We start from the raw sequence: 26,880 nt of genomic DNA on the forward strand, positions 1-26,880 counted from the left end.
AATTAAACTACCCGGCTGGATCTTAGCATTGCTTAGTAGCTAATAAATCCAGTTGACAAATACAACAAAGTTGTATTTGAATTCAATATAAACTTAACCAAATATTAATATAAATAAAGTAAAATTTAATGTATTTTAATTAAAAATTGTAAACGTTCTTATTTCCCATGTGGCTGTGTTTACACATATGTATCTAGAATGTGATGACAAAACCTCAATTGAAATTTTAGAAAGGAGTGCTCATTCCAAGAAGATCCATTTCCTTTGGAGTTGGATTATTTTATCATGCTTTTAGCTTTAGAGCATAGTCAAAAGCCAGATTTGATGTTCTCAGCCTGACATATTTTTTTTGAATCCTTGCCTATCCTGGGGTTATCATATATTTGAAAGTTTTTAAAAAATGAACACTTTTAAATGCTGCCAAATGAAATCATTTTTAAATGTTGCAGTTTGTAATTTTATTTCTTACTTTAGGTACAAGAAGGAATGCATCTTTTGATAACTGGTCCCAATGGTTGTGGAAAAAGTTCTCTCTTCAGAATTTTAAGTGGGCTCTGGCCTGTGTATGAAGGAGTCCTCTATAAACCACCTCCTCAACATATGTTCTATATTCCACAAAGGTAGGTACATATTTTATATCCCAAGAAAATTTCACTTTGCTTTTGAATTATCTTGATTCTTTAGTCTCCTCAATTTATAATCTTTAAGCATGTTTTCATTGAAAGAAACTATTAAGGAAATAAAAATTCAGTTATCCAAAAAGTTTTAATATCACTTTGATTATTAGAATTTCTAAGACAATACCACTTCTTTTTATTTTCACATCTATATAGAAATAATGAGCACTCAAAGACTATAAATGCTAATCTCAAGGAATGGCAGCCAGGTCAAAAGAGTAATTTGATTGCTGGAGATGTAGATTATCTCTTCTAACAGACAAAATTATACTTAGATAACATACTAATCTCTTCATCAATCTGTATATGTTCTAAAATTATTCAAGAGCCTCCATAAAATAGTCTTTATTACAGCTATGCTATATTATTTTTTATGCTATATTATTAATGATATGAAACTACCTTAATTTTAAAAATTATGCTAAGAATGAGTGTAAAGTAAGCATAGAAATATTTTAAAGGAATATTGTTTCTTCTGAAGTCTTTAGCCATCTTTCCTTGTAACAATTTAGAAACATCTAAATACAAAGTTATACTTGAGGATTTGGAATATTTATTGTGGGTGAAAGAAAATGAAATTTGAGGAAGAGACACACACTGATGCTCATCTTTTCCATCTGCTATCACCCTGAGTTAGGCAGACATCACAGAGCACTCCTACTGTATTAGAAGACTATTCTGTGTAACCTAATAGAGCACTTAGACTGGAAGTACAGAACCAGGACAAATATAAAAGTTATATCAAGTTTGGTACAATCACATGTCTCTCTTGCCCCTTTCCTTTTGTCAAAAAATGCTTGTATCATCCTGCCCACTGGTCTAATTTTTACGCCACGTTGTAGTTAGGCATATGAGGTTTTGTTGGAGTTCTTTGCTTTAAAATAAGATTTATGGGGATCCCTGGGTGGCGCAGTGGTTTGGCGCCTGCCTTTGGCCCAGGGCACGATCCTGGAGACCCGGGATCGAATCCCATGTCGGGCTCCCGGTGCATGGAGCCTGCTTCTCCCTCTGCCTGTGTCTCTGCCTCTCTCTCTCTCTCTCTCTCTCTCTCTCTCTGTGACCATCATAAATAAATAAAAATTAAAACAAATAAATAAAATAAGATTTATGTTAGTAGTAGGAAGCTACTTGAAGTATAGAAGAATGAAGAACTGCAATAAAAAAATGTTGGATGTGAGCAGTGTCATGAATTCTTATATAAGTTTAACATAAAATAGATAACATTTTGTGACACCAGAATCATTGTCTCTTCCTCTATATGCTTTAAAGTCTTTTGGGAAACCTTCTGAATCTGACAACTAAATCATCCTGCCAAAGTTTAAGTTTCAGACATTAATGTGTTAAATACACTGATTTTAAGGTTTTTTTATTTAGATTATAAGGCATAGAGTCATGAGGAAAATATTCCATTATAGAATCTACTCTCAATTCAAATAAACTTGTATATATATAAATTTTATATTTTTAGCTATTTTAGATTTCGTATATAATACAAAAGATACAATTTTTTAATATAGCTGTGACCTGAGCAATATAAGACATTTCCAAGGCATAGAAAAGTGCATAATCCAGCAAAATCATCCTTCAGGAATTAAGGAGAAATAAAGACTTTCGTAGACAAACATAAGCTGAGAGAATCCATTGACACTAGACCTGCCTTACGAGAAATGCTGAAAGGAGTTTTTGACATTGAAATGAGGCTAACTAGTAACATGAAAATATACAACACCAGTAAATGTAAATATATAGTCAAATTCAGAATTCTAATATGATGATGTATTAAACGTGTTCATATTAGTATAAAGGACAGAGTATTAAAAGTAACTATAACCTGTATAATTTGTTAATATACGTAAGTTGTGATATTAAAAACATAAAAGAGGGAGAGTACAAGAGTAGAGTTTTTGTAGCAGATGATATGATTTTACATTTAGAAAATCCTGAAAACACTACCAAAACATTCAGAACAAATCAGTGGATTCAATAAAATTGTTAGATACAAATTCAATGTATGGAAATCAACTGTGTTTCTTTTTTTTTTTTTTAATTTTACTTATTTATTCACAAGAGACACAGAGAGAGGCAGAGACACAGGCAGAGGGAGAAGCAGGCTCCATGCAGGGAGCCTAATGTGGGACCCAATCCTGGGTCTCCATCCAGGATCACACCCTGGGCTGAAGGCAGCGCTAAACCACTGAGCCACCTGGGCTGCCCTCAACTGTGTTTCTGTAACTAACAAACTATCTGAAAAAGAAATAAAAAAATCTCAGTTACAGTAGCATGGAAAACAATAAAATACTTGGTAATAAATTTGACCAAGAGGGTGAAAGATCTGTATACTAAAAACTATAAGACTTTGATGAAAGAAACTGAAGAAGACACAAAAGAATGGAAAGTTATCCAGGTTCATGGATCAGAAGAATTAATATTGCTAGAATGTCTATACTATCCAAAGCCATCTATAGATTCAATGCAATTCCTGTCAAAATCCCAATGGCATTTTCCATAGAAATAGAAAAAAAAAAACTATCCCAGAAATTGTGTGGAGCCATAAAAAGTCCTGAATAGCCTAAGCAATCCTGAGAAAGAACAAAGTTGGAGGCATTACACTTCTGATTGCAACTATATTACAAACTTGTAGTCATCAAAACAGTATGATGCTGGCATAAAAATATAGACCAATGGAATAGAATCAAGGGCCCAGAAATAGGGGTGCCTGAGTGGTTCAGTCAGTTAAGCATCCAAGTCTTGATTTCAGCTTAGGTCATCATCTCAAGATTGTGAGCTCAAGCCTTGCATCTGGCTCCATGTCCAGCATGGAGCCTGCTTACGATTCTCTCTCTCCCTCTGCCCCTCTGCCCTCTCATGTGTGCTTTCTCTCTCAAAACAAAACAAAACAAAAAGCCCAAAGGAACCCAGAAATGAACCCATGCATATGGTCAACTAATATTTGACAAGGGAACCAAGACAACACAAACAAGGAAGGGTAGTCTTTTTAATAAATGTTTTTGGAATAACCAGATGAACACATGCAGAAAAATGAAATTGGAACCCTATCTTACAATATTCACAAAAATAAACTTGAAATGGATTGGAAACTTGAATGTAAGACCTGAAACTATAAAGCTCCTAGAAGAAAATAGGGGAAAAGCTCCTTGGTGTTGGTCTGGAGATGATTTTTTGGTTATAATACCTAAAGTACAAGCAACAAAAGCAAAAGTCAGCAGGTGGGACTACATCAACATATAGAAGAGGAGAAAATATTTGCAAATCTTGTATCTGATAAGGGTTTGATATCCAAAAAATATAAAGAACACATACAACTAACTAGCAAAAAATAATCAAACAATCTGATTTAAATAAAAATGGGCAGAGGAATTGAATAGACATTTTTGAATAGACAAATGGGCAAAATGTACATGAACATACTAATCCTTAAGAAAATGGAAACCAAAACCACAATGAGATATCATCTAACAGCTGTTAGAATGACTGTTATCAAAAATACAAGAAATAACAAGTATTGGCAAGGATGTAGAGAAAAAAGGATCTTTGTGCACTATTGGTTGGAATATAAGTTGGTTCAACCACTATGGAAAACAGTATGGAGGCTCCTCAAAAAATTTAAAATAGAACTATCATACGATCCAGCAACACCACTATGGTTATCTATGTCTAAAGGAAATGAAAACAAGATGATAAAGAGAAATCTGTAGTCCCATATTTGTTGCAGCATTATTTGAAATAGCCAAAATGTGGAAACAACCTCAGGGTCCATCGACAGTTGAATTGAAAGAAAAGATGTGCTTTATATATACAATGGAAACTTCAACCAAGAGAACATGTGACAACCTGAATAGACCTTGAGGACATTATACTAAATGAAATAATTTAGACAAAGAAAGACAAATACTTTATGATAGCACCTACATGTGGAATCAAAAAAAAAAATTTACAGAAAAGAGAATAGATTTATGCTTACCAGGATCTGGAGTGTAGAAGAAATGGGTAGATGTTGGTCTGGAATACAAAATTCTAGTCAGAAGATGAATAAATTGTGGTAATCTAATGCACAGCATTGTGGTTACAGTTAACAATAACCTATTATATACTTGGAAGTTGTTGAGAGAGTAAGTCTAAAATGTTCCCACCACAATAAAGTAATGATAATTATGTGAGGTGATAGGGTCAGCAGGTAACACTTCAGTGATAATCATTTTGCTATATATATCAAATCAACATGTTGTATACCTTAAACTTATACAATGTTATATGTTAATTATGTCCCAATAAAGCTGAAAAAAAAACAAGAAAAAAACACCACTGAGCTGTACACATAAAAATGGTAAAGATGGCAAATTTTATATTTTGTGTATTTTACCAGATTTTTTAAAAGCAGGAAAAAAAAGAAAATACATAAATTCCAGTGTTTGCCCTCAGAGAGACCTGTGTTATTTTGCAACAAATATAAATCACTGGGAAACTTTTTCTTAGTTATGAAATTTACTGTTGCCTAAGCAAAAGGCCAAATGCAACTTAGTTAAGGAGAAATGAGAATGAAAACTATTTTTTAAGGCTAAAGTGTTTTAAAATAATTATTATTAAAAGTCATTTTATCTTGATTATATAGCTTCTAGAAACATGAAAATTCATATTTATGTTTAAATTTTTATAAGACCAGTATCTTGCAAAAAAAACATAAAATTTAAATGTATATGTAAACCAAGAAGATATAATAAATGTAGTATTTACTTTTTATATTCTAAATTCTGTTATTTTCTTTAAGAAAACTTGAAAATAATCTTACGTGTTTATGATTTCAAAGAAAGCTGCTACAAACCTCTTTCAAAATATTTGTCAGTAGGCATTTCTAAACATTTTTTCTTTGAATATTCTCATTAATGAGTATTATTATCTAATGGCTTGTTACATTAATTTATAGCAACAGAATATTGGTTACATACTAGTTAGGCAGGAAAAAAACTGTCAAGTGAATATGGAATTGAGTCTTATGTACAAAATAAACTTCATAAGGTACAAACAGACTTTATTATCTCCCTGTTTTCACTTTTTATAACTGAAAGGCTTCTTGATAGAAGATGAATGCAGTGATTAAATGTACATTAATTGTTATTTTCATGGGTAAAAAAAGGAGTGGATTTTGTTAAAATGTTTTAATGTCATTCATATACAAAAGAAAAAAGTGAACTACTCAGAGAAAAAAAATGTTCTAATTAAGTATATTAGGACACTTATATTTTATTTATTTTTTTAAAAAGATTTTATTTATTCATGAGAAACACAGAGAGGGGGAGAGAGAGAGAGAGGCAGAGACACAGGCAGAGGGAGAAGCAGGCTCCATGCAAGGAGCCTGACATGGGACTTGATCCTGGGCTTCCAGGATCGCATCCTTGCCTGAAGGTGGTGCTAAACCGCTGAGCCACCAAGGCTGCCCTGGACACTTATATTTTAAAACATATCTTCAGAGAATGCTTCTATGGCTCAGTTTGTAAGCTGGACAACCTGAATTCCTAAGAAATTGTGAAACTTCCGCAATATTATTCTAGTTAATGTTTTCTAATACTTTAACAGTGTTAATAATGAGAACCAGATAAATGAAAATCTGGGCTTAGTTCAAGAATACAAATAAAAAGTTGTGTTAGATAAATTAGTTTCAAAACAGCTTCCTCTCATCTTATTTCATTAATGACTGGGTATGAGAACTATTAGGATATTTGATAAGTTGTAGCAAAGAAAAATTTCATCTCTAATATAGATTTAGCTACTCTAAATCTATGGAATAATATATGGTAAAATACTTAGTGTTGCTCAGATGTGACTTTAAAAAATATTTGGGCAATTTTAGGCTATTCAAGACAATTTCCTGCATAATATGACTGTACTATAATCTTCAAACTGATGGTTGAAACTCATTGTTCCCCATCATTTGCCATCTTGACCCTCAGGAAGAGTCTTCCAATTGGATACAGATCCTGAATTTTTTTTGTCAATTCTTGGTGCAGAATTTCTGTCTTCCCAACTACCTTAGGGTAGATTTGTGATTTTCTGCTTTTACATTCACTAATCCACTAATTTATGACCCATTAGTCACCCAGTAATTCTGTAGTATGTCTCTAACTTCAGCCATTAAAGTCTCAAAAGCCTATTCTTTTATTTGGTTAGCTCAACAGCTAACAAAGTACTATTATAAGCTAACATTCATCAAAATAGGAAATTGAAACATTTTGATGGGGGTTGGGGCAAAGAGAGTGAGGAGAGGGAGAGAGTAGGGGAGAAACAAAGAGGAAAGAATGGAGGGAGGGAAGAATGGGAGGGAAGAAAGAAGAAATAGTTGTTTATTGACAAAAGATGGCAAAATCTTGTGTTCCTTTGTGTTATTTTCTTTCTTTTTAATCGTCCAGAGGATCCTTTATATACATATCTTTCTTCAGCAACGGTCTCCAATTGGGCACCAACCCAGTAATTCTGTTCCCAGAACTCTTGCTCTCACTGCCCTTCTGTGGTAGAAATATCTTGGGACAGAAATTTTAACCCTGATCTTCTCACTACTCAATACTTATGCCTTAATACTTACATTTAACAAATCTGACATAGATTTAGACTTCCCATAATTTTCTTTGAAAAGGTAACTTGTGCAAATTTCTGTCCATCCTTGACTTTGGAGTTTGAGAAATGAGAGAAGGAATGAGAAATGAGAAACGGAGTTAGGAAATGAGAGAAGGGTTGTATTATAAGGGTCAAATTAAATTTAACTAAACATTTTTTTTTAAGTAAGAGAAAAAAGAAAAAAAAGAAGAAGGGACTGGAATGGCTAGGATATCAGATATCATACTTCATATTTTGGGAACATTAATATACTTTATTCTTTGTCAATACTCTACTCTTTGTAATTTTAAGTATTTATAAAGCCCTGCTATTAGATACTATGGAAGATAGACAATGAATAAGACAGTCCTTCAGTGTGGAGCTTATGTTAAATTTGGTTATAAACAAAAGCATGCAACCAACTTTAATACACCTCAAGAAAGTCTTGCCATAGATGTTCAAAATGAGATAAACCACAATATAACACTGTGTCATTTGACCTAGGTTTTGAAAACCAGTTAGGATTTTAATAGTTGTCATGAATTGGCTATTTCTCCAGTGACTAAATAGATTAGAAATGCCTCAGATTCAAGTAGGCACACAATTTTTGTTCTTGCTTTGGGAAACTTCTAAGCAAGTTTGTCCTATCTACACTCCCTTTAATACACCAAACTGAGAAAAGCAAATATTTATTAATTCAAGTCCATTAATATTATGTCATTGGTACATATTTGGAAATAATAGCTCCCATTCCTTAAGCATTGCTAAAGTAGTCTTTATGCTGAAGTTCTTTGAATTACTTTTTAAAGTTCTCTGGTGCTTTTTGGGTCTGCCATTTGCCCAGTTTCTACCTGAGGAATTTATCTCCTCTCCACAAGTAAATGACATATTTTTCTTATATACATATGATATAATCTTATATATTCAATTTTAGTCTGTTCATGCTCCTTGAGAAATATAACAAAAGATGATGGTAACTTCTATTACACTTACTACTTCTCATTTTATTTTGCTAAAAGATATTCTGAAATTATAAGTAACATTTTAGGGGCACCTGGGTGGCTCAGTCAGTTAAGTGTCTGCCTTTGGTTCAGGTCATGATCTCGGGGTCCTGGGATTGAGTTCCGCATCAGGTTCTCTGCTCAGCAGGCAGTCTGCTTCTCCCTCTTCTTCTCCCTCTATGATCTCTCTCATTCTCTCTCAAATAAATAAATGAAATGTTTTAAAATAAACAAAATAACATTTTATTTATCAGCTCAGTATTTGTTTACTACTTCATTCACAGGATAGTATGTTCAAGTACCATGCAGCTTTATCTTCCAGACTTAATGTAAATACTGCTTAATAAATAGTTATGAACCACATTTTTAAATTAAATGAAATACAAAAATCCTAAATTTGTATCCAGGAATGATAGCATGACTAATTAGATTATAGAGAAAATTAAATATAGGTAAGGTTACTTGTATCTTTAGGTGTATAAACAGTACATATTGATTATGCTCTGCGTAAGTCATGCTAAGTATAATGTTTTAAATAATTAAATTGGAGTTCAAAGGGATTAGAGACTTGGGACATCTGGGTGGCTCAGTGGTTGGGCATCTGCCTTCAGCTCAGGGCATGATCCCGGGGTCTGGGGATCGAGTCCCACATCGGGTTCTTTGTGTGGGGCCTGCTTCTCCCTCTGACTGTGTCTCTGCCTCTCTCTCTCTCTTTCTCTGTCATGAATAAATAAATAAAATCTTTTAAAAAGGGTTTAGAGACTTTAATACTTTGAGTTACACAGCATTTCAGAGCTAGAGTTAGACTTCATCAAATCTCTGGAAATAAACCCTCTGCATTCACTGCCTGTTATTTTCAGATTAATAAAATAATCATATTGAAAACATCTACCTGTGATTGAAAAGGAAAAAAACAAACCACTGTTCGACCTTAAATGTTTTCTCAGAAAATTATAGTAATTAAAGCCTCTCTAGCACTGTTATTCCCCAAATTTATGGGGAATAACAAAATGATTCTTTTATAGTTTGCATTCACTTTCAAAAATTTCTGTATTTATCCATTGTTTTTCTTAGTCAGAAGAGCTTATGACATGAAATCTCAGCTTTTAGCAGTGCCAGTATTTAATCCATTCTTTCTTTGTTGGCATTTCCACTCATGCCTTTAATGATACAATCTATGCATTTTTTAAATTGAAGTATAGTTGACTAGCCTGTGTATTTTTAACATAAAGTGAATTAATATTGATTTTTATTTTGAGAATCTTATGACCTTTTAAAATAATTGATGGATCCTAGAACATCTTTAGCAAGAACTGAACATCTCTGGCCTTATTACTTTGTTTTTGTTTTGTTTTGTTATTTTACAATGTGATAAGTGATTGCCATACTTAGTCACTATTCTACACATATTATATGTTTCTAATTTTTCTGTATGAAAACCCATAAACTTGGTGTTAGTACTTCTAATCCTAGATGAGAAAACTTAGGTTGAAGTCATTCAGCTGACTGGAGCTAACATTTAAACTTAGGCATATCTGACTCTAAAGTTATTTTGTCTTGGTTGTTGCTAGCAGCAGGGCACATTTCTCTGAAAAATTACTGTGCTTTTGCCTGACCTTGCAAGTATCACCTGCTAAAGTTGTTTGTTTGGTATGCTAAATCTGTACTAATATCAAGCTATTGTTTGGAAGCAGAGGTCCATATAATGCTGGGGCTGGAGAGCAACACAGGAAAATTTTAGCAAAAAACTTAGCAGAGGTACTGGCTATCATTCATTTATATTAATGTGAAGGAAGATATATTCTTGTATAACATTAAAATTTCTTTATTTGCAAATCATTTTCAAATTAGAACATTTCCTCTATGGGGCACTTGGGTGGCTCAGTTGGTTGAGTGTCTGCCTCTGGCTCAAGTTGTGATCCTGGGGTCCTGGGATTGAGTCCCGCATCAGGCTCCCCAGAGGAGCCTGCTTCTCCTTCTGCCTGTGTCTCTGCCTCTCTCTGTGTGTCTCTCATAAATAAATAGATTTTAAAAAAAATTGTCCTGTATTCCTTCCTTTCTTCTAAACCCCACTTATCCATAAAATTTAAAATAATCTCTAAAAGGATTCCCTTAATAAAATCAGACTTCCTGCAGAGACATGAAACAAGCAAATCTTAATTTTCATAATACATTATGACATTAAAAAATAGTTATTTGACCTTTATGTTGGCAAAACAAGAGATTGTCTTTTAAAACAGAGAAAAGATTTTTGGTTTAAGAGGTTCATCAGAATGACCAGCACACTTAAGTAACACCAACATTGACACCACTGCATTGCAGGCTAAGATGTGGATGTGTCAAATGAGTTGTGAAGATATTTAAAAATCTGAACATCCTTTTGAATTGTTTCTATATAAATACATTTCAAATCCAGGATTTCCTGTTTGGAGGGATAGGAGAACTATGTTATTGAAGAATATCGCTTAACCCACACATATAAAACCAAATAATAACTATTGAAGGATCAGGAGCACATGAGATCAGGAAGGAGGTTAGAAAAACTAGTTTGCCTCCTTTTTCCATGGCAGAGATGGTGCCCTCATACTCAATTAATGTATTTTTAGTGAGATCCTTGCTTTTCTTTTCTCTTCTTCTTTTGTCTTTCTTTTTTATTTTTTTTCCCTCAGATTAAAACATGAGGATGGGGCCTGGAAAAGGACCTAAGTAAGAATATGGGGGAATGCTAGTTTAAATATCTTGATTACTATTTTCCTCTTGGTCTCTAGTTTTTGGACTTTTTTATTCTTAATGGATCTCTAGGTGTAAAAACACAAATAGGAAGAGCTTCTGAAGGACAAAGATGCAGGCTTCCCTGGGGCCGTTGCCTGAGTGGAATGTTGGTCTGACATGGCCACTGGAATAAAGGAAGAATGTGATATGGCTTAATACAGGCCTACTCATGGAGCCCCATACACTGTCAGTTACACATACACTGGTCTTGCTGCCCCCAAATTAGACAAATCTGAGTTTAGGAAGTGGGGGTTGTTACTAGAACAGACTTTGCCCATGTTGACTCACTATTGAACAAATCTTTATAGAATATAAGCTAGAAAGGGCATCTGCATCTCTGTACCATACTGGTGGTATCCTACTGAATCTATTGAATCTATAGAATGGCATATTATAACACTACAATGAACATATGATGAAAGATTGAATAAATGAGTGAATGAACATCTGCACAGATTTGGTTTCGACTGCCAAATCAGTCTGGCTCCATATACTAATAAGGAAACCAGCTATTTATTTTGTTGCTTGTCCTAGATATATAATCCTCTTTATGGTGGGGTTGTAAATATTTGTCATTTAACATGTCCCCTGTAAAAGAAATTATGAAAAAGGCTTATAATATTACTGCAGCTAATTTACTTGTAAAGAAATTATTTTAACCATGAAGAAGGCTCAGTAATATTGCTGTAGCTAATTTACTTCTGTTTCTTTGCTTTCTAACTATTAGATTCAAAGCAAGTAAACTTTGCATAAGTATCTTCAGGCAATTGGTTGACAGAATTGTAAATTATACATTTTGGTATCTCCTGTGTAGTGATTCAGTTTTTTAAAACTCTCTTAAAAAAAAAAAAAAAAAAAAACTCTCTTAAAGGAATCTATAAATATAAACAATTTCCTATAGCTTCCTGTTGCTTAGAAAAATGTTTAGCATAGATTTTTTTTTTTATTTTTAACTCTTCTGTGGATTAACTTATAAAAATAACAATGGAGAAAAATCTTCCTTTGCATCCAAAAGTTTTCCTAATTTTATGAGTCAAGCTTAAGTTGAACCACTTGGAATTAGAATTTTTGTAGATCAAAAAGTAAAATAACAGGGATTTCATACAGTAGTCGAATATAATGATAAATACTTATAACAAAAGTGATTTTTAAGAAATTTGCATTCTCATCAGGTTAGCAATACTTTGATTATTCCACTAACATTATTCTTATTACTTGGAATTAAATGTAGTCCCTGCTCTCCAGAGGCTGTGCTTTGGCACCTAGAAATAACATCCTAAAAATATGATTGCAGTAATAGTTAATATTTCTTTTCAGTTGAATACTTCTTCTTTTTTGCTACATATTTATTTTAAGAATATTAGGAATGACTTATGTATTGAGGACTCAAATTTTATTCTTGCTATTCATGAAAGAATCTGATGACATGATTGGTCCCAGTGTGTACATTTATATGAATTATTAATAGCTATAGTCTATGGCTTTCAGATTGCTAACGTCTTATCACTATGGTAACACAGCAGCACTTAGCTGTACCTTAAACTTAACACATCTCATGCTTAAATATAGTTTATACTGCTGTGATATTTTTGTCAACATTGTTGACAATTAAATTCCAGATGACTATGAGACATTTAGAATTTTGGATGATCATTCCAGAGACTAAAACCTTAAAAGACAGAGCTAACATTTCTCGATGGTTTCTCCTTTTGTCTCTATTAAAGAGAAAAATACAGAACAATATAAAAATATATGAATATAAACCCTAATAAATGTTAACACATTTTACCAAAACAATCATAAATTGTCAGATTTTTCAACATTAACACAGAAAACTGTGAAGTAGAATACAAATTACAGGAATACCCAGAGACATTTGTAATATAAATGTAAAAAGCCATAATGAGTGGGAATGGATTTGATCTGAAAAACTTTAATTTTACTATTGTAATTAACAATTTTAAATGTAGATGCACTTGAAGTAATCCCAGATTACAAAGAAAAACAATTATGATAATTGTTTAAATAATAATAATTCAAATTATAATGTGATACCTATGAGTTTATTCCAATATCTTTTCCACAACAAATAGAGGTTATTCTGGATTTTACTTAGGAAGTAAATTAAAACTAGTTAGTGTTTCTTTTTTGATAGCTACTAATTATAAGCAATCTATTTCTTTTGTTTATAGTAGGTATGTTGCATGATCCCCTCTCTGATGGGCCAGAGCAAGCAAGCTAATAACATTCTGACTTGGTAACTGATCTACCTGAAATATTTAGAAGATAATCTGAATAGGTCTATATATCTAGAAAGAAGCTTAGTAAAGGGTACTTTAAGTGCTTTTCAATTATGTATAACTTTAGTAAGAACTAGAGAAACTTGACCTAGCTTAAAATGTTAAATTCCAGGCCTTTGAGTTGGAAAAGGATCACATGCAAACTAATCCATTAACATTGAATATAGGGTCCTCTGTTTCCTGTGCTTTCAAAAAGATTCTGCATCATCCCAACTTTTCTTGATATAATTTTTCAAGAGAATTTGGTGGTAACTTTAACTTAATAATATTTTTAAGTAAATATATTAATTAAGTCTATCAAAGTATCCTTAGGGGTGCCTGTGTGGCTCGTTGCTTAAGTGAGTGACTCTTGTATTTGGCTCAGGTCATGATCTCAGGGTTGTAAGATAGAGCCTGCACCAGGCTACATGTTGGGTGTGGAGTCTGCTTAAGATTCTCTCTCTACCCCTGTCCCTTTGCCCCTCTGCCCTTAAAAAAAGTATCCTTAGTTGCTCTGTACCCCATTAAAAACATATAGAATGTGTTATTTATATCATTTTACATGATGATAAAACAATTAAGAAAAAATGGAACTCTAATAGAGCAGTATTTGTTGAGTCCTTATAAATATATAATTTTATAAATATTTCTTATATAATTTAATATGCATTCCCTTCACATAAATTTTTTTTTAAGATTTTACTTATTCGTGAGACACACACAGAGAGAGAGAGGTACAGACACAGGCAGAGGGAGAAGCAGGCTCCATACAGGGAGCCCAATGTGGGACTTGATCCCGGGACTCCAGGATCATGCCCTGGGCCAAAGGCAGATGCTTAACCTTGAGCCACCCAGGCATCCCTGGTTAATGGAAGTTCTTTTGCTTTTTTTAAAATGTTGCCGTACCACATTGGTAGCAAACATAAACCGAAATAGAAATGAACTTTTGTTCCCGTAATAGTTTATTGAGTGCCTGCTATGTATCTTTTCTGTACTAAGTGCTCGGACTACATTGCTTCATTCATGCTCTATTAAAAACCCACCGCCTCATTTAGTTTTTATAACAAACGGAATAATAAGTTACTTTGCAAATGAAGCAGCTCTAGTTCAGAATTTGGGTCACATCATTAGTAAATAGGAAAATTGGAATTCCAGCCCAGAACCGTCTCTCTAAAGCCTATTATCACAACCGTGACTCTTTACTGTCTTCCTTGAAATGTAGATGTAAAAGATGATTTCATCAGATATTCCCAGTTAATCAAGTCTTATGGTAAAATCCTGTAGAAATATCTGTGAAATGAATGTTCAGATGTATTTTAATCATTGTAGTCTCTGTTATATATTGTGTCATGGCTGTTCTGTAGATCAAATCATATCTGGAGTTCATACTAAGGTATAAGATATATCTGTGCATCTAATTTACATCAAATTGGAACTGGTGTCTTTTGAAAGCTAGCAAAAGTGCTGCTCACTACAGTTACCTTGTATTTCTTCTTTAAGTAGTCTTAGGTACCATTTGAAAAACTAGTCACTGGCTCTGATAGCCAATTTCTGTTTATGCTACAATTATTATTACCAGACATTAACTTAAGATATTGTCACATTATATGAGTGCTTAACGTAATATAGACAAATAATTGTGTGTCCTAATTCTATTTTTTTAAAGAAATATGGTTAGACTGGAGAGGGAAAGGTAAAGAAAAAGGCAAGAGAAAAAGATATAGGGAAATGGTAGGGAAAAAAAATGTGACCAGAAATGGTATAGTCACTTCAGAAAACAGTTGGGCAGTGCTTCAAAAAGTAAACAGTCATATACCCCTGAAATTCCACTCCTAGGTGTATGCCCACTGTTTATAATATCCAAATAGTGAAAACAACTAGAATATCTATCAACTGATGAATGGATTAACAAACTGTGGCATCCTCATACAGTGTAATATTTTTTAAAAGATTTTTTAAAAATATAAATAAATAAATAAATAAACAAACAAACAAATAAATAAATAAATAAATAAATAAATAAATAAATAAAAAGATTTTTTATTTATCTATTCATGAGAGACACGGAAAGAGGGAGGCAGAGACACAGGCAGAGGGAGAAGCAGGCTCCATGCATGGAGCGTGATGTGGGACTCGATCCTGGGTCTCCAGGATCACACCCTAGGCCGAAGGCGGTGCTAAACCACTGGGCCACCGGGACTGCCCTCATACAGTGTAATATTATTCAGCCATAGAAAGGAATTAAATATTGTTACATGCTACAGTGAACCTGAAATTTCGCATTATGCTAACAGAAAGATGGCCATCACAAAAGACCACATGTTACACAAAAGACCACATGTTATGTGATTTCATGTATATGAAATGTCCAGAATAGGCGAATCTCTGGAGAAAGCAAGTAGATTAGTGGCTGTCAGTGGCTGAGAGGAGTGAGAATAGGACTGTCTGCTATCGGATATGGAGTTTCTTTCTGGTGTGAAGAAAATATTCTGGAATTAGATAGTGGTGATGGTTACATGAGCTTGTGAATATACTAAAAATCACTGAACTGTGTCTTTAAAAGGGTGGATTTTTATTATATATGGACTTTATCTCAATTTTTTTTAAAGATTTATTTATTTATTTGAGAGGAAGAGCATGAGCAGGGGAGGGGCAGAGGGATAGAGAGTATCTCAAGCAGCCTCCCTGCTGAGAATGGAGCCTGACATGGAGCTCAGTCTCGTGACCTGAGCAGAAACCAAGAGTTGGATGTTTAACTGACTGAGCCATGCAGGCACCTCTATATCTCAATTTTTAAAATATGACCAATGATTCCTATATTTGTAAAGACCACATTAAAAATCTTTACATGATTGTGTGTATATATATATATATATATATATATATATCATTAAAATAGAAATAGTTTATTTTCATATATTAGTTAAACTTATTATAAAATAACTTTGTGTTGTCTCTCCTTCAACTAAATTATTTGCATCTTATGGGAAACTAGGTAGAAAATTGATCTACAAAAACACATTTATACTTAAAACTTTCAACTTTCTCTCGTTTTCTCAAAGTAAGTTGCAGGAATCAGAAATCTTCATCCCTAACTACTTTCGGGTGTATTTCCAAAGAACAAAGATATTCTCTAGCATAACCATAACACAATAATCAAATTCATGAAAATTAACACTGGTATAATATTATCTAAATATACTTCTGTTGGTTCACAAACTGGCTCCTGTACATGGACGGCAAAAGGGGACAGAAGAAACTAGTCTAGATTGGTAGGAGGCAGATTTAACAGGCAGGGGAACTAACATATGAAGCCTGTCTTGGTCAACTACACGGTGAATGGATCTCTGCACTTGCCCACCAGAATCTTAATTGTGTATGGAGGCCTTAACTGGGTTCAGTCACATATAGCATCCAGATGGTCCCAAAAACACATTGCTCTCTCAAGGCTGCTTTCTTGGAAACAGTTCCAGCAGTGGGAATGGTGGGCAGAGCATACATTCCGAGCACATGTGAGGCAGTGAGGAACCTCTGATTGTCTCAGCCCAGCTCATGGTCAACCAGCAGTCATGTCCTCTCAGTGACCCCCAATAACTTTCCATGTTTTTTTATATAAATATATTTTTTAATATTTATTTATTTTAGAGAGAGTGTGTATGTGTGAGAAAGAGAGAGAGAGGAGAGGAGGGGCAGGGGGAGACTCCTCAAGCTGACTCCCTGCTGAGCACAGAGCCCTTCACGGGACTGGATCCCACAAGCCATGAGATCATGATCTGAGTTGAAACCAAGAGTCAGATGCCCAACTGACTGAGCCACCCAGGAGCCTCAACAATTTTCCATATTTAAATATTGCCAATGATCATAATGCTATCATTTATAATAACTTGTTTTTCTCAATTCATTTGCATTTTAGTTGCTATGGTGCTGTAGTTTCTTTTAATCTCACCTCCCCAGCTTCTCTCTTTTTTAATGAGTTGATATACATAGAGGGCAAAAATGTTATTATTTTAAGAAAGTCTTTTAAGTTAGGTTTGTCTGGTAGTTTCCTGGTGATATGATTCAGGTAATGCTTTTGGGGTTTTTTTGTTGGTTTGTTGGTTTGGTTTGGTTTGGTTTGGTTTTGGTGCAAGAAAGCTACCTGTTCCTGAGATATGCTGATTAACCAAGAACTTGGTGGTTTAAAGCAACAGAAATGTATTCTCTGATAGTTCTGGAGGACAGGAGGTCAAAATCAAAGTATTGGCAAGCTTATTCTCTGCAAGAAAGCTCTAGGATAGAGTCTTTTCTTGCCTTTTCCAGCTTCTTATGGTGCCAGATGAATTTGGCCTGGGACAGCATAACTCTAGTCTTCTTCTCTGTCATCACATGACTTTCTTCCCTTCCTTTCTCCTCTTCTTATAAGGGCACTTACTGGACTTAGGGCCCATCTGGTTAATCCAGAATGATCTCATCTGGAGAGCCTTAACTTAGTTACATCTGCAAAGACTTTTTTTTTTTTTTCCCAAATAAGGTCACATTCCCAGGTATTGGGAATTTAGGACATGGGCGTATATTCTTGGGTCCACAGTTCAACCCATTGCACTACCTAAATGATGCTATGTCCTTCTCAGAGGACAATATCAGGATACACCAAGTGTAGACAAAACAGGAAATAGATTTTTTTAAAGCATGAATTCATACTGACATCCTAATTCAAATGAAGTATTTACAGATTTTCTTGCCTTCTCACCTGCTCTGTTAGTATCATCTTTCTTCAGAGGGAGCACCTAGCTCCTAACATTATTAAACTGTTTACTTCTTTGGTCAATCCTGCAACATAGGTACAATAATTTCAGAATTGCTACACCTGTATCATTACCAACAAGAAGTGTGCTAAATAAGGTTCAGTATTGGGATGCCTGAGTGGCTTAATGGTTGAGCATCTGCCTTCAGCTCAGGGCATGATCCCAGGGTCCTGGGATCAATCCCACATCAGACTCCCTGAGGGGAGTCTGCTTCTCCCTCTGCCTATGTCTCTGCCTCTCTCTCTCTGTGTCTCTCATGAATAAATAAATAAGGTTCAGGGGACAACTGAGTGGCTCAGCGGTTGAGCATTTGCCTTCGGCTCAAGGCAAGAGCAGGATCTGGGATCGTGTCCTGCATTGGGCTCCATGCAGGGAGCCTGCTTCTCCCTCTGCCTAGGTCTCTGCCTCTCTTTCTCTCTGAGCCTCTCGTGAATAAATAAATAAAATCTTCAATAAATAAATAGATAGATAGATAGAATAAATAAAATCTTCAATAGATAGATAGATAGATGATTGATAAATAAATAAATAAATAAATAAATAAATAAATAAATAAATAAATAAGGTTCAGTATTTGTGGTTCTCTTGGTCTTCACCTGAAATTGAGTTCAAGTTCCTTGGACCAGTACCTCCCCCCACTTTTATGTGGTTCTCTGATATACTATTCAGTTCATTTGTTTCTGTTTGTACTGAATTTTAAGGTTTCTTCCTTCACCATTATTGGTTTAATGTTATATTTTTTAATAACTTTTTAACATGATTCTGGAAGTAAAAATATATAGAAAGGATACTTAGAGAAGTCACTCTCTCCCCTATCCATGCTGCCTTGTTTCTCCAATCTCCCTTAGGTAACCTGTCTTATTAGTTTCTAGTTTACTGTGTTTTTTTTTTTTAATAAATGTAAGCAGATAAACGTATTCTTTCTTTTTTGCTTTCGTTTTGTGTAAAGAAAGTACACTGTAAAAAAAAAAAAAAAGTACACTGTATGTTAGTGGTTCTCAAATGGAGATGGTGTTGTCCTGCAGGGTACAATAAGGAGTAACTACTATAGTAGATGCTACTAGCATCTGGTAGGTGGAGATTGGGTGTGTTGTTAAACCTCTACAATACATAAGAAAGCCCTCGACTACAAAGTACTGATTCCATGTTATCCATAATGCTGCTGTTGAAAAACCTGGCTATACATCTACTTCTGCACTTTGCTTTTCAACTTAAAAGAATATAATGGAATATCATTCTATAGAGATTGTCTACATCCTGTTTCACAGCTCAATAGTGTAGGTGCTATAGTTTATCCAGTCTTTGAGTGGACATTTAGGTTGTTTTCAATATTTTCAGTTACAGATAATGCTTCAGCAGATAACCTTACACACTCTTATTGTATTTTTGGAAGTATATCTTTTAGAGTAAATTGCAAGAAGTGGGTCAAAGGCCAGAATATATGACGTTTTTCCAAATCGCCTCCAAAAGTTTGTACATTTTTGCATTTTCACTGATGTGAGTGTACCTGTTTCTCCATAGTTTTCCAGCTGAGTAAGTTGTCAAGTTTTTGAACTTTTACCAATCTGAAAAGTAAGAAACTCAGCATAATTTTAATTTGCTTTGCTTTAATTTTATTATTAATGGCATTTTTATTTTTCATAGAATTGATTGATCTGAGATTGAGAGAGAACACACACAAATATGCTCCCAAACGCAAGTTAGTGGGGAAGAGCAGAGAGGGAGTGAGTGAGAGGGACAAGCAGACTCCCTCCTGAGCCCAGAACCTGACACAAGTGGATCACACCACTCATGAGAATATGACCTCAGCCAAAACCAAGAGTCCATTATCAACCAACTGAGCCACCAAGGCACCCCATTAATGGCATTTTTTAAAAGCTTTGCTACTTCACATCACTGGGTCAAAACCTCAAATTTCATAACATTTAAAACCAAATAATTTTAGATGAAATGCAGAACCAATGTTTATAAAATATAGTGAAACAAGGTATGTACGTCTGTGCCAAAAATATCCAACTTTTTCTTGTGGCTATGTCTCAATAAATTTTTACATGAACGTAACAGAATATTATCCTGTAGTGCCTGAGAAATACTTGTCATGAGGTAATGAATGTAACCCTAGACATATGGTATTTAAAGTCTGCTCTGGAGTTTTCAGACCATGAGAATGTCACCCTAGTAAACTAAAATAACTTTGTACTAGGATTCTTGTGTGCTTGGTGTTTTATAGGCCATATATGTCTCTTGGAAGTCTTCGTGATCAAGTCATCTATCCTGATTCAGTGGATGACATGCATGATAAAGGCTATACAGATCATGATCTGGAATGTATTCTACATAATGTGCACCTCTATCACATAGTTCAAAGAGAAGGAGGTAAAGTCTATCATTTTAAAAATGCACTTAACTTTGTTTCAAGAAATAAACTTGGATAAATAGTCTGTGGTTTAATTTGAATGTATGCTTATACTGGAACATAAACACAAAAGACAGACCTTATAGCATTTATTGCTTTTCCATTATTGACATCCTCTTTTCTGCTTGGGTTATATTTCCTGCAGCACATGAGGCTTTTTATTGTCTGCTGCTAGCATTTGAAAACAGTTTTTCCTTCATTTTTGAATACGTGATTGTCCCTAAGGCCATCATCAATCTAGATGTATATAAATGTATATAAAGTCTGTGACAGAAATACTCTCCTGTCAAGTTCTCAACTTACATTAAACAATAATTTGATAAATAGGTATCACAGAATTTCTTTTTTGTTTTCAGACCCACAGTCTTACCAGTATATTTTTTCCTCTTTCAAGAAGCACATAGAGAATTAGATAAGATATAGAAACTTCTATACTATGTATTTTATGCATAAGGCATTGTTGAAAGAGTAGATGTAACAGTTATACATATAAGCTTAAAAAAGAATTACTTTCTAATAGTCATTATTTCAAATAACTTGATAACACATAATTTGATAGCCTTGAAAAACTATTAAAATAACAAGCTAGAATTCTAGGTTTAATTTTGCATAGGTTTCATGTTTTCTTTCCTAGTCCATTTACCTATCAGAAGTACAATGATTAAAAATGTGGACTTTGAAGTCAGAGATCTAGAATCAAATCTTAATTAGCACTTTCATCTGTATCTTCAACTGTAAAATGGAGATAAATAGCTATCTTTTTTTATATAAATAGCTATCTAATGAGGCTTCTGTGAGTATTAAATAAGACTTTCTGTAGAGTCCCACAGCTATATGGTCTTGGGAAAACTGGACAGCAACACACAATAGAATGAAACCAGAACACTTTCTTACACCATACACAAAAATAAATTCAAAATGGATTAAAGACCTACATGTAAGATCTAAAACCATAAAAATCCTAAAGGGAATATAGGCAGTAACCTCTTTGACATCAACCATAGTAACTTTTTTTCTAGATATGTCTCCTGAAGCAAGGGAAATAAAAGCAAAAATAAACTATTGGGACTATATCAGAATAAGAAACTTTTGCAGGCAGAACACATGAACAGACATTTCTCCAAAAAAGACCTCTAGATGGCCAAGAGACATATGAAAAGATGTTTATCATCACTTACCATCAGGGAAATACAAATCAGAACCACCAGGAGATGTTACCTCACACCTATCAGAATGACGAAAATCAACACAAGAAATAATCGTTGGTGAGAATGTGGAGAAAAAGAAACCCTCTTGCACTGTTGGTGAGAATCCAAACCAGTGCAGTTACTCTGGAAGACAGTATGGAAGTTCCTCAAAAAAGTTAAAAATAGAACTACCCTGTGATCCAGCAATCACACTACCGAGTATTTACCCAAAGAATACAAAAACACTAATATGAAAGGATAGATGCATCCCTGTGTTTATAGCAGCATTATTTATAATAGCCAAGATATGGAAGCAGCCCACAGAGTGTATCTAGAATAGATAAAGAAGATGTGATAGATAGATAGATAGATAGATCTAGATATATATATAAAACACTGTATGTTAACAACTGGAATTAAAAACTTTTTAAAAAGACTCTCTGTAGAGCATTTAGAACAATGACACATAGTAAATGCACAAGAATTAGTAGCTACTGGTAATATTACCACTTATAATATTGATACTATGATATTTTCTTTTTATGAAGGTACTTGATATTTTATATGGAAATCTCATATATATTACTTCATTTGATAATAAGCAATGAGGCAGACAAGAGATATTATTATATTTATTTTATGATACTTATAATCACAATTCATAAATAAATGCTAAAAATGTGGAAAGCAGATAGTCCTTTCATTTCACATGGTCAGCTTCTTTTTTTTTTTTTTTTTTTTTTTAAAGATTTTATTTATTTATTCATGATAGTCACAGAGAGAGAGAGAGAGGCAGAGACACAGGCAGAGGGAGAAGCAGGCTCCATGCACCGGGAGCCCGACGTGGGATTCGATCCCGGGTCTCCAGGATCGCGCCCTGGGCCAAAGGCAGGCGCCAAACCGCTGCGCCACCCAGGGATCCCAACATGGTCAGCTTCTTCCCAGTTTTAAGACACAAGGGCAAAATAAATGCTGCATGTTCATCTTTTTTTTTTTTTTTTTGTGCTGCATGTTAATCTTGGGAAATTATTTTTGGGTAAATTTGAAACCCAGTAATCCAAATAGAAATTTATAATAATCATGGACTATTCTATTCTTTTAGAAGTCATCAAGAAGTTTAAGAACTTTTCTAAAGAATATTCCAGTCGTAATAATGTAACAGTAATTGCTTTGGTTTATTGAGTGCTTACCTTACAGACTATATTAAGCAATGTACATTGTCATCTCATTTAATATTTATAATTGTCTCATGATTTCAATTTTAATAACCCTCCTTTACAGGTGAAATTCAGAGGTTAGAAATTCAGAGGTTTAGAAGCTGTTATAACCTTACACGTAAAAAAAATTCCAAGGAAGCCTACTCTATTCACTTAATCCTTAAAACATGAAATACGTTTCATATTTTTAAGCAAAGCTGGAAAGCACCTAATTTTGTAGGGACACCACTTACTTTAGAAGAAGCCTAATGAAGTTCCATGTAGACTAGCTAATACTTTGCTTAGAGAAATGCTTTGCTTTAGTAAAAGATGGAATTAAAAACTGATTTTATTCCATGAAAGAAGTTACAAAATAGAAAAGAGTAGAAGTGTTAACAAATGTTAATGTGAACTAAAGCAATATATACATCTCAAGGAAGCAGGAAAAATGTTCTCTTCTTTGGTTTGATCTCACTAAATCAGCATCAGAAGTGATAATTACGACTCAAAAGTTTTTATTTATATGTTCTACAATCAAGCAATATTGCCTACTAAAACTTTTGGGTTTAGTGGAACAGAGGACATGATTTATTTAAATATGTAAAGCTAAAGTTTCCTTTGACCCAAATACTTTTCTCTTGTGCTTTCGCAGCTGGCAGGGGGAAAAAATTTAACCCCAGAATATTTCTCCACTGTGTAACAATCTGAACTTATTTTTCAAATCCTTGCCTATGTTTCATAAATGCTATAAAATTCAGTTATAGAGAATAATTTTATTTCAACAGTTTTCACTGGAAGCAAGAACTTTAAATCAGATGGCATTTTGAGATTTTTTTCCTAATATAAAATTGTAATGATAGGTTTTTAAATTAACAAAAAAATTCCTGGAGGTTTACCCAAGAAAATGAAAAGTAGTCCCTCTGGGGAGTATCGTTAGGAAATGGGGAAGATCTTTCAAATCTAGTGCACAAAAAACAACAGACTCTACTTCTATTTTCTTTCCCTTTGTCCAAGTTTATTTAGAAAGTTTAATGAAAGTGCAAATTCAGATGAGGGATAAAGAAGAGGGCAAAGAGCCTGATTTTTTTTCCAAATGGGAGAGTTAAGCTTTGAATACTTGGGATTGTCCTAAGTATATGTGTCAAATTTTGGCAGTCATTTTGCTCTTTGAAAATCAGACTTTGCCTACTCTGCTCTATTTTCTGATATTCCCATGGATAAATATGTAATATGGCCATCTCTCTCAGAGGCCCCAGGGTTTTGTTTTTGAGTAAGTTTTTCTTATTACAAAATAAAGATAAGGGATCCCTGGGTGGCGCAGCGGTTTGGCGCCTGCCTTTGGCCCAGGGCGCGATCCTGGAGACCCGGGATCGAATCCCACGTCAGGCTCCCGGTGCATGGAGCCTGCTTCTCCCTCTGCCTGTGTCTCTGCCTCTGTCTCTCTCTCTGTGTGTGACTATCATAAATAAATTAAAAATAAAAAATAAATAAATACAAAATAAAGATAAGCCATAAAAATAATAAAAATCACCAAATGTTCAAATATTATAAAAATGTGTAACTTAGAAAGTAAAAGTCTCATAATTCCAGTCCTGGATGAGTGTGGGGTGTATGTGTGTGTTTATAAAAACGCAATCATACTTTATATAAATGTATATGCATGTATGTATCTATACACACACACACAATTCGGCAGTTTGGTTTTTTCCTAACGATAAAAACATTCCAGGTACATTTCTACATCAGTATGCATAGATGTAACCGAGTTTTTAAAAATAGAAGCCTTGTTTATTGTGTAAATGTCCAACAGAAAGTAAAGATGCTGTGAGGAGTGAAGGTAGATCTACATATAAATCCTAGCTCTGATCTCTAGCTGTGTAAACTTAAACTTGTCATCTACTCTGTAGATTTCAATTTACTCACTTATAAAATGCAACCAAATAAAATCTAGCTCATAAGATTGTAGAATATATGATGAGAAACTCATATAAAGTACCAGGCACATGGAAGCCATTTAAATAAATTTCTGTCTTGCTCTTTGTAGACTTAGGCCTGTATAAAGTGTTGGTCTTTTCTCTTACCAACCTCCAAAATAAGTACAAGAATATCAACTTTTCGGAGATATTTAGAAACAAATTTTAAAAGTATGAGTACTTAAAATTCTTAGAACATGTCTTATCAATATAAGGAATCATTACCATTAAGAAATATGAAATCTAAAACAAAATGCTTATAAATGAGGCTCTCTAGTTTATCCAAGCATAATGTTCTGTAAAATACCAGGTCCTTGTGTCAATAATATAAACTTGCCAGAAATCAATTGTCCAAGGTAAAAATAGTAACAACTAAACAAATGCCATATATATATATATATATATATATATATATATAATAAAATTATAAAATATTTATATAAAATTATATATTTTTAAGGATGGGATGCTGTTATGGACTGGAAAGATGTTCTGTCAGGAGGGGAAAAGCAAAGAATGGGCATGGCTCGCATGTTTTATCACAGGTGAGTATGCCATCATTGTCACTAAAGTCTTTGGATAGGATTCGATGTCCTCATCTTTAGTTTAAAAATATCTTCCTGGGGGATGGAGGGATGGGCAAAATGGGTGAAAGAGAGTGGGAGATACAGCATTCCAGTTATGGAATGAATAAATCACAGATAAAAAGGTACAGCATAGAGAATATAGTCAGTGGTATTTTAATAGCCCTGTGTGGTGACAGATGGCAGCCTACATTTGTGGTGAGCACAGCATAATGTATATACTCGTCCAATCACTATTTGGTAAACCTAAAACTAATGTAACACTGTATGTCAATTATACTCAAAGAGAAAAGAAAAAAGGAAAAACTAATGCTTAGAATTTACAGGTTTAAATTTCTTATTATTTTTTTCATGTGTTGGAAATCTCCCAGTACTTTTTTTCTATTTCTTAGGCTGAGTAATGTTAGATGACAAAATTAGATTTTCATTTGTTCTAAGTTAGAAGGGATTATTACTAATTTTAAAATGTGACGAATACATAACTACCATTATACTGTGGTGAACATAGTAGGTAGGCGTTCAATACTACTTCTGAATTAAATTATTAAATTCAAACTAAATTAAGTTTTTAGGCATTTGGTAGCCTTTTAAGCTTAGTAGTGCTCTCCTCCTTAAAAATCAGAGGCATACCTAATGCATAAAGGACCCAGCCAGCATAGGTCTTACTGGACTCAGAAAAAGAGAGATAAAAAAATAATTCCTCTTGAGAAAAATTTTCTCTTTGCAATCAGCTTCATAGCCGTTTTAGGCTCAAGGTGTACCAAGCACAAGTTGCTGGAAAGAAATATTAAAGCTATTCTGAAAAATTCTTATTTGTCCTATTCTTCTCTGAAAAAGATTTCTCTGTCTCTTTCTCTTAATTGTGGGCGTCTGGCAATGAGAATCAGAGTTGTATGCAAAGCAGGAGGCTATCAGGACTTCTGTTACTCAGCTTTAATAAACAGTCATAGGGGAAAATGACCAAGAGTTATGTACTGGAATGCCTAAATAACACAGTTTATGATTATAAACTGGGGCAGATGTGACACTGAAGGAGTTGCAGTAGGAGCAGTAATACTTTTGTAGGGAACTTTAAAAAACATAAAAGGAGAAAAAAAATATGTATCAAGTAAGTCTCATTAAATACTTAGCAACTAGTTAGCTCACATTTAGCAGTCAGTTGGCTATCAACTTTTTTTTAAACTTTGATTATGGAAAAACATCAAAACTCCATCAAAGAGAAAATTGTAAGTTGAATCCCGCATTCCCACCATACTGATTCACTAGGTGTAACGTTTGACCACACTTAGTTTATCTCTTTTTTAAAATTCTGAAGTGTTTTAAAGAAAATCCCAAACTCATGGCATTTTTTCCTTAAAAACTGCGGCAAATGGGGGATCCCTGGGTGGCTCAGCGGTTCAGCGCC

The 26,880-nt window shown here is 34.0% G+C and overlaps 1 protein-coding gene across 2 annotated transcripts in view; it reads left to right on the forward strand.

Annotated features, from left to right (window-relative positions):
- ABCD2 (ATP binding cassette subfamily D member 2) overlaps window positions 1-26,880 on the forward strand; it is a 68,138-nt gene that overhangs the window by 27,266 nt on the left and 13,992 nt on the right. Inside the window, exons 7-9 of one of the 2 annotated variants that reach the window (XM_025455600.3) lie at window positions 475-620; window positions 20,350-20,495; window positions 25,352-25,436. In XM_025455600.3, coding sequence (XP_025311385.1) covers window positions 475-620; window positions 20,350-20,495; window positions 25,352-25,436 — 377 coding nt within the window. The remainder of the gene's footprint in view (window positions 1-474; window positions 621-20,349; window positions 20,496-25,351; window positions 25,437-26,880) is intronic. The other variant, XM_049102645.1, reaches the window with a different exon arrangement.

Source organism: Canis lupus, chromosome 27 (assembly GCF_003254725.2).
Source record: "Canis lupus dingo isolate Sandy chromosome 27, ASM325472v2, whole genome shotgun sequence".
In the NCBI taxonomy this organism is placed as follows: domain Eukaryota; kingdom Metazoa; phylum Chordata; class Mammalia; order Carnivora; family Canidae; genus Canis; species Canis lupus.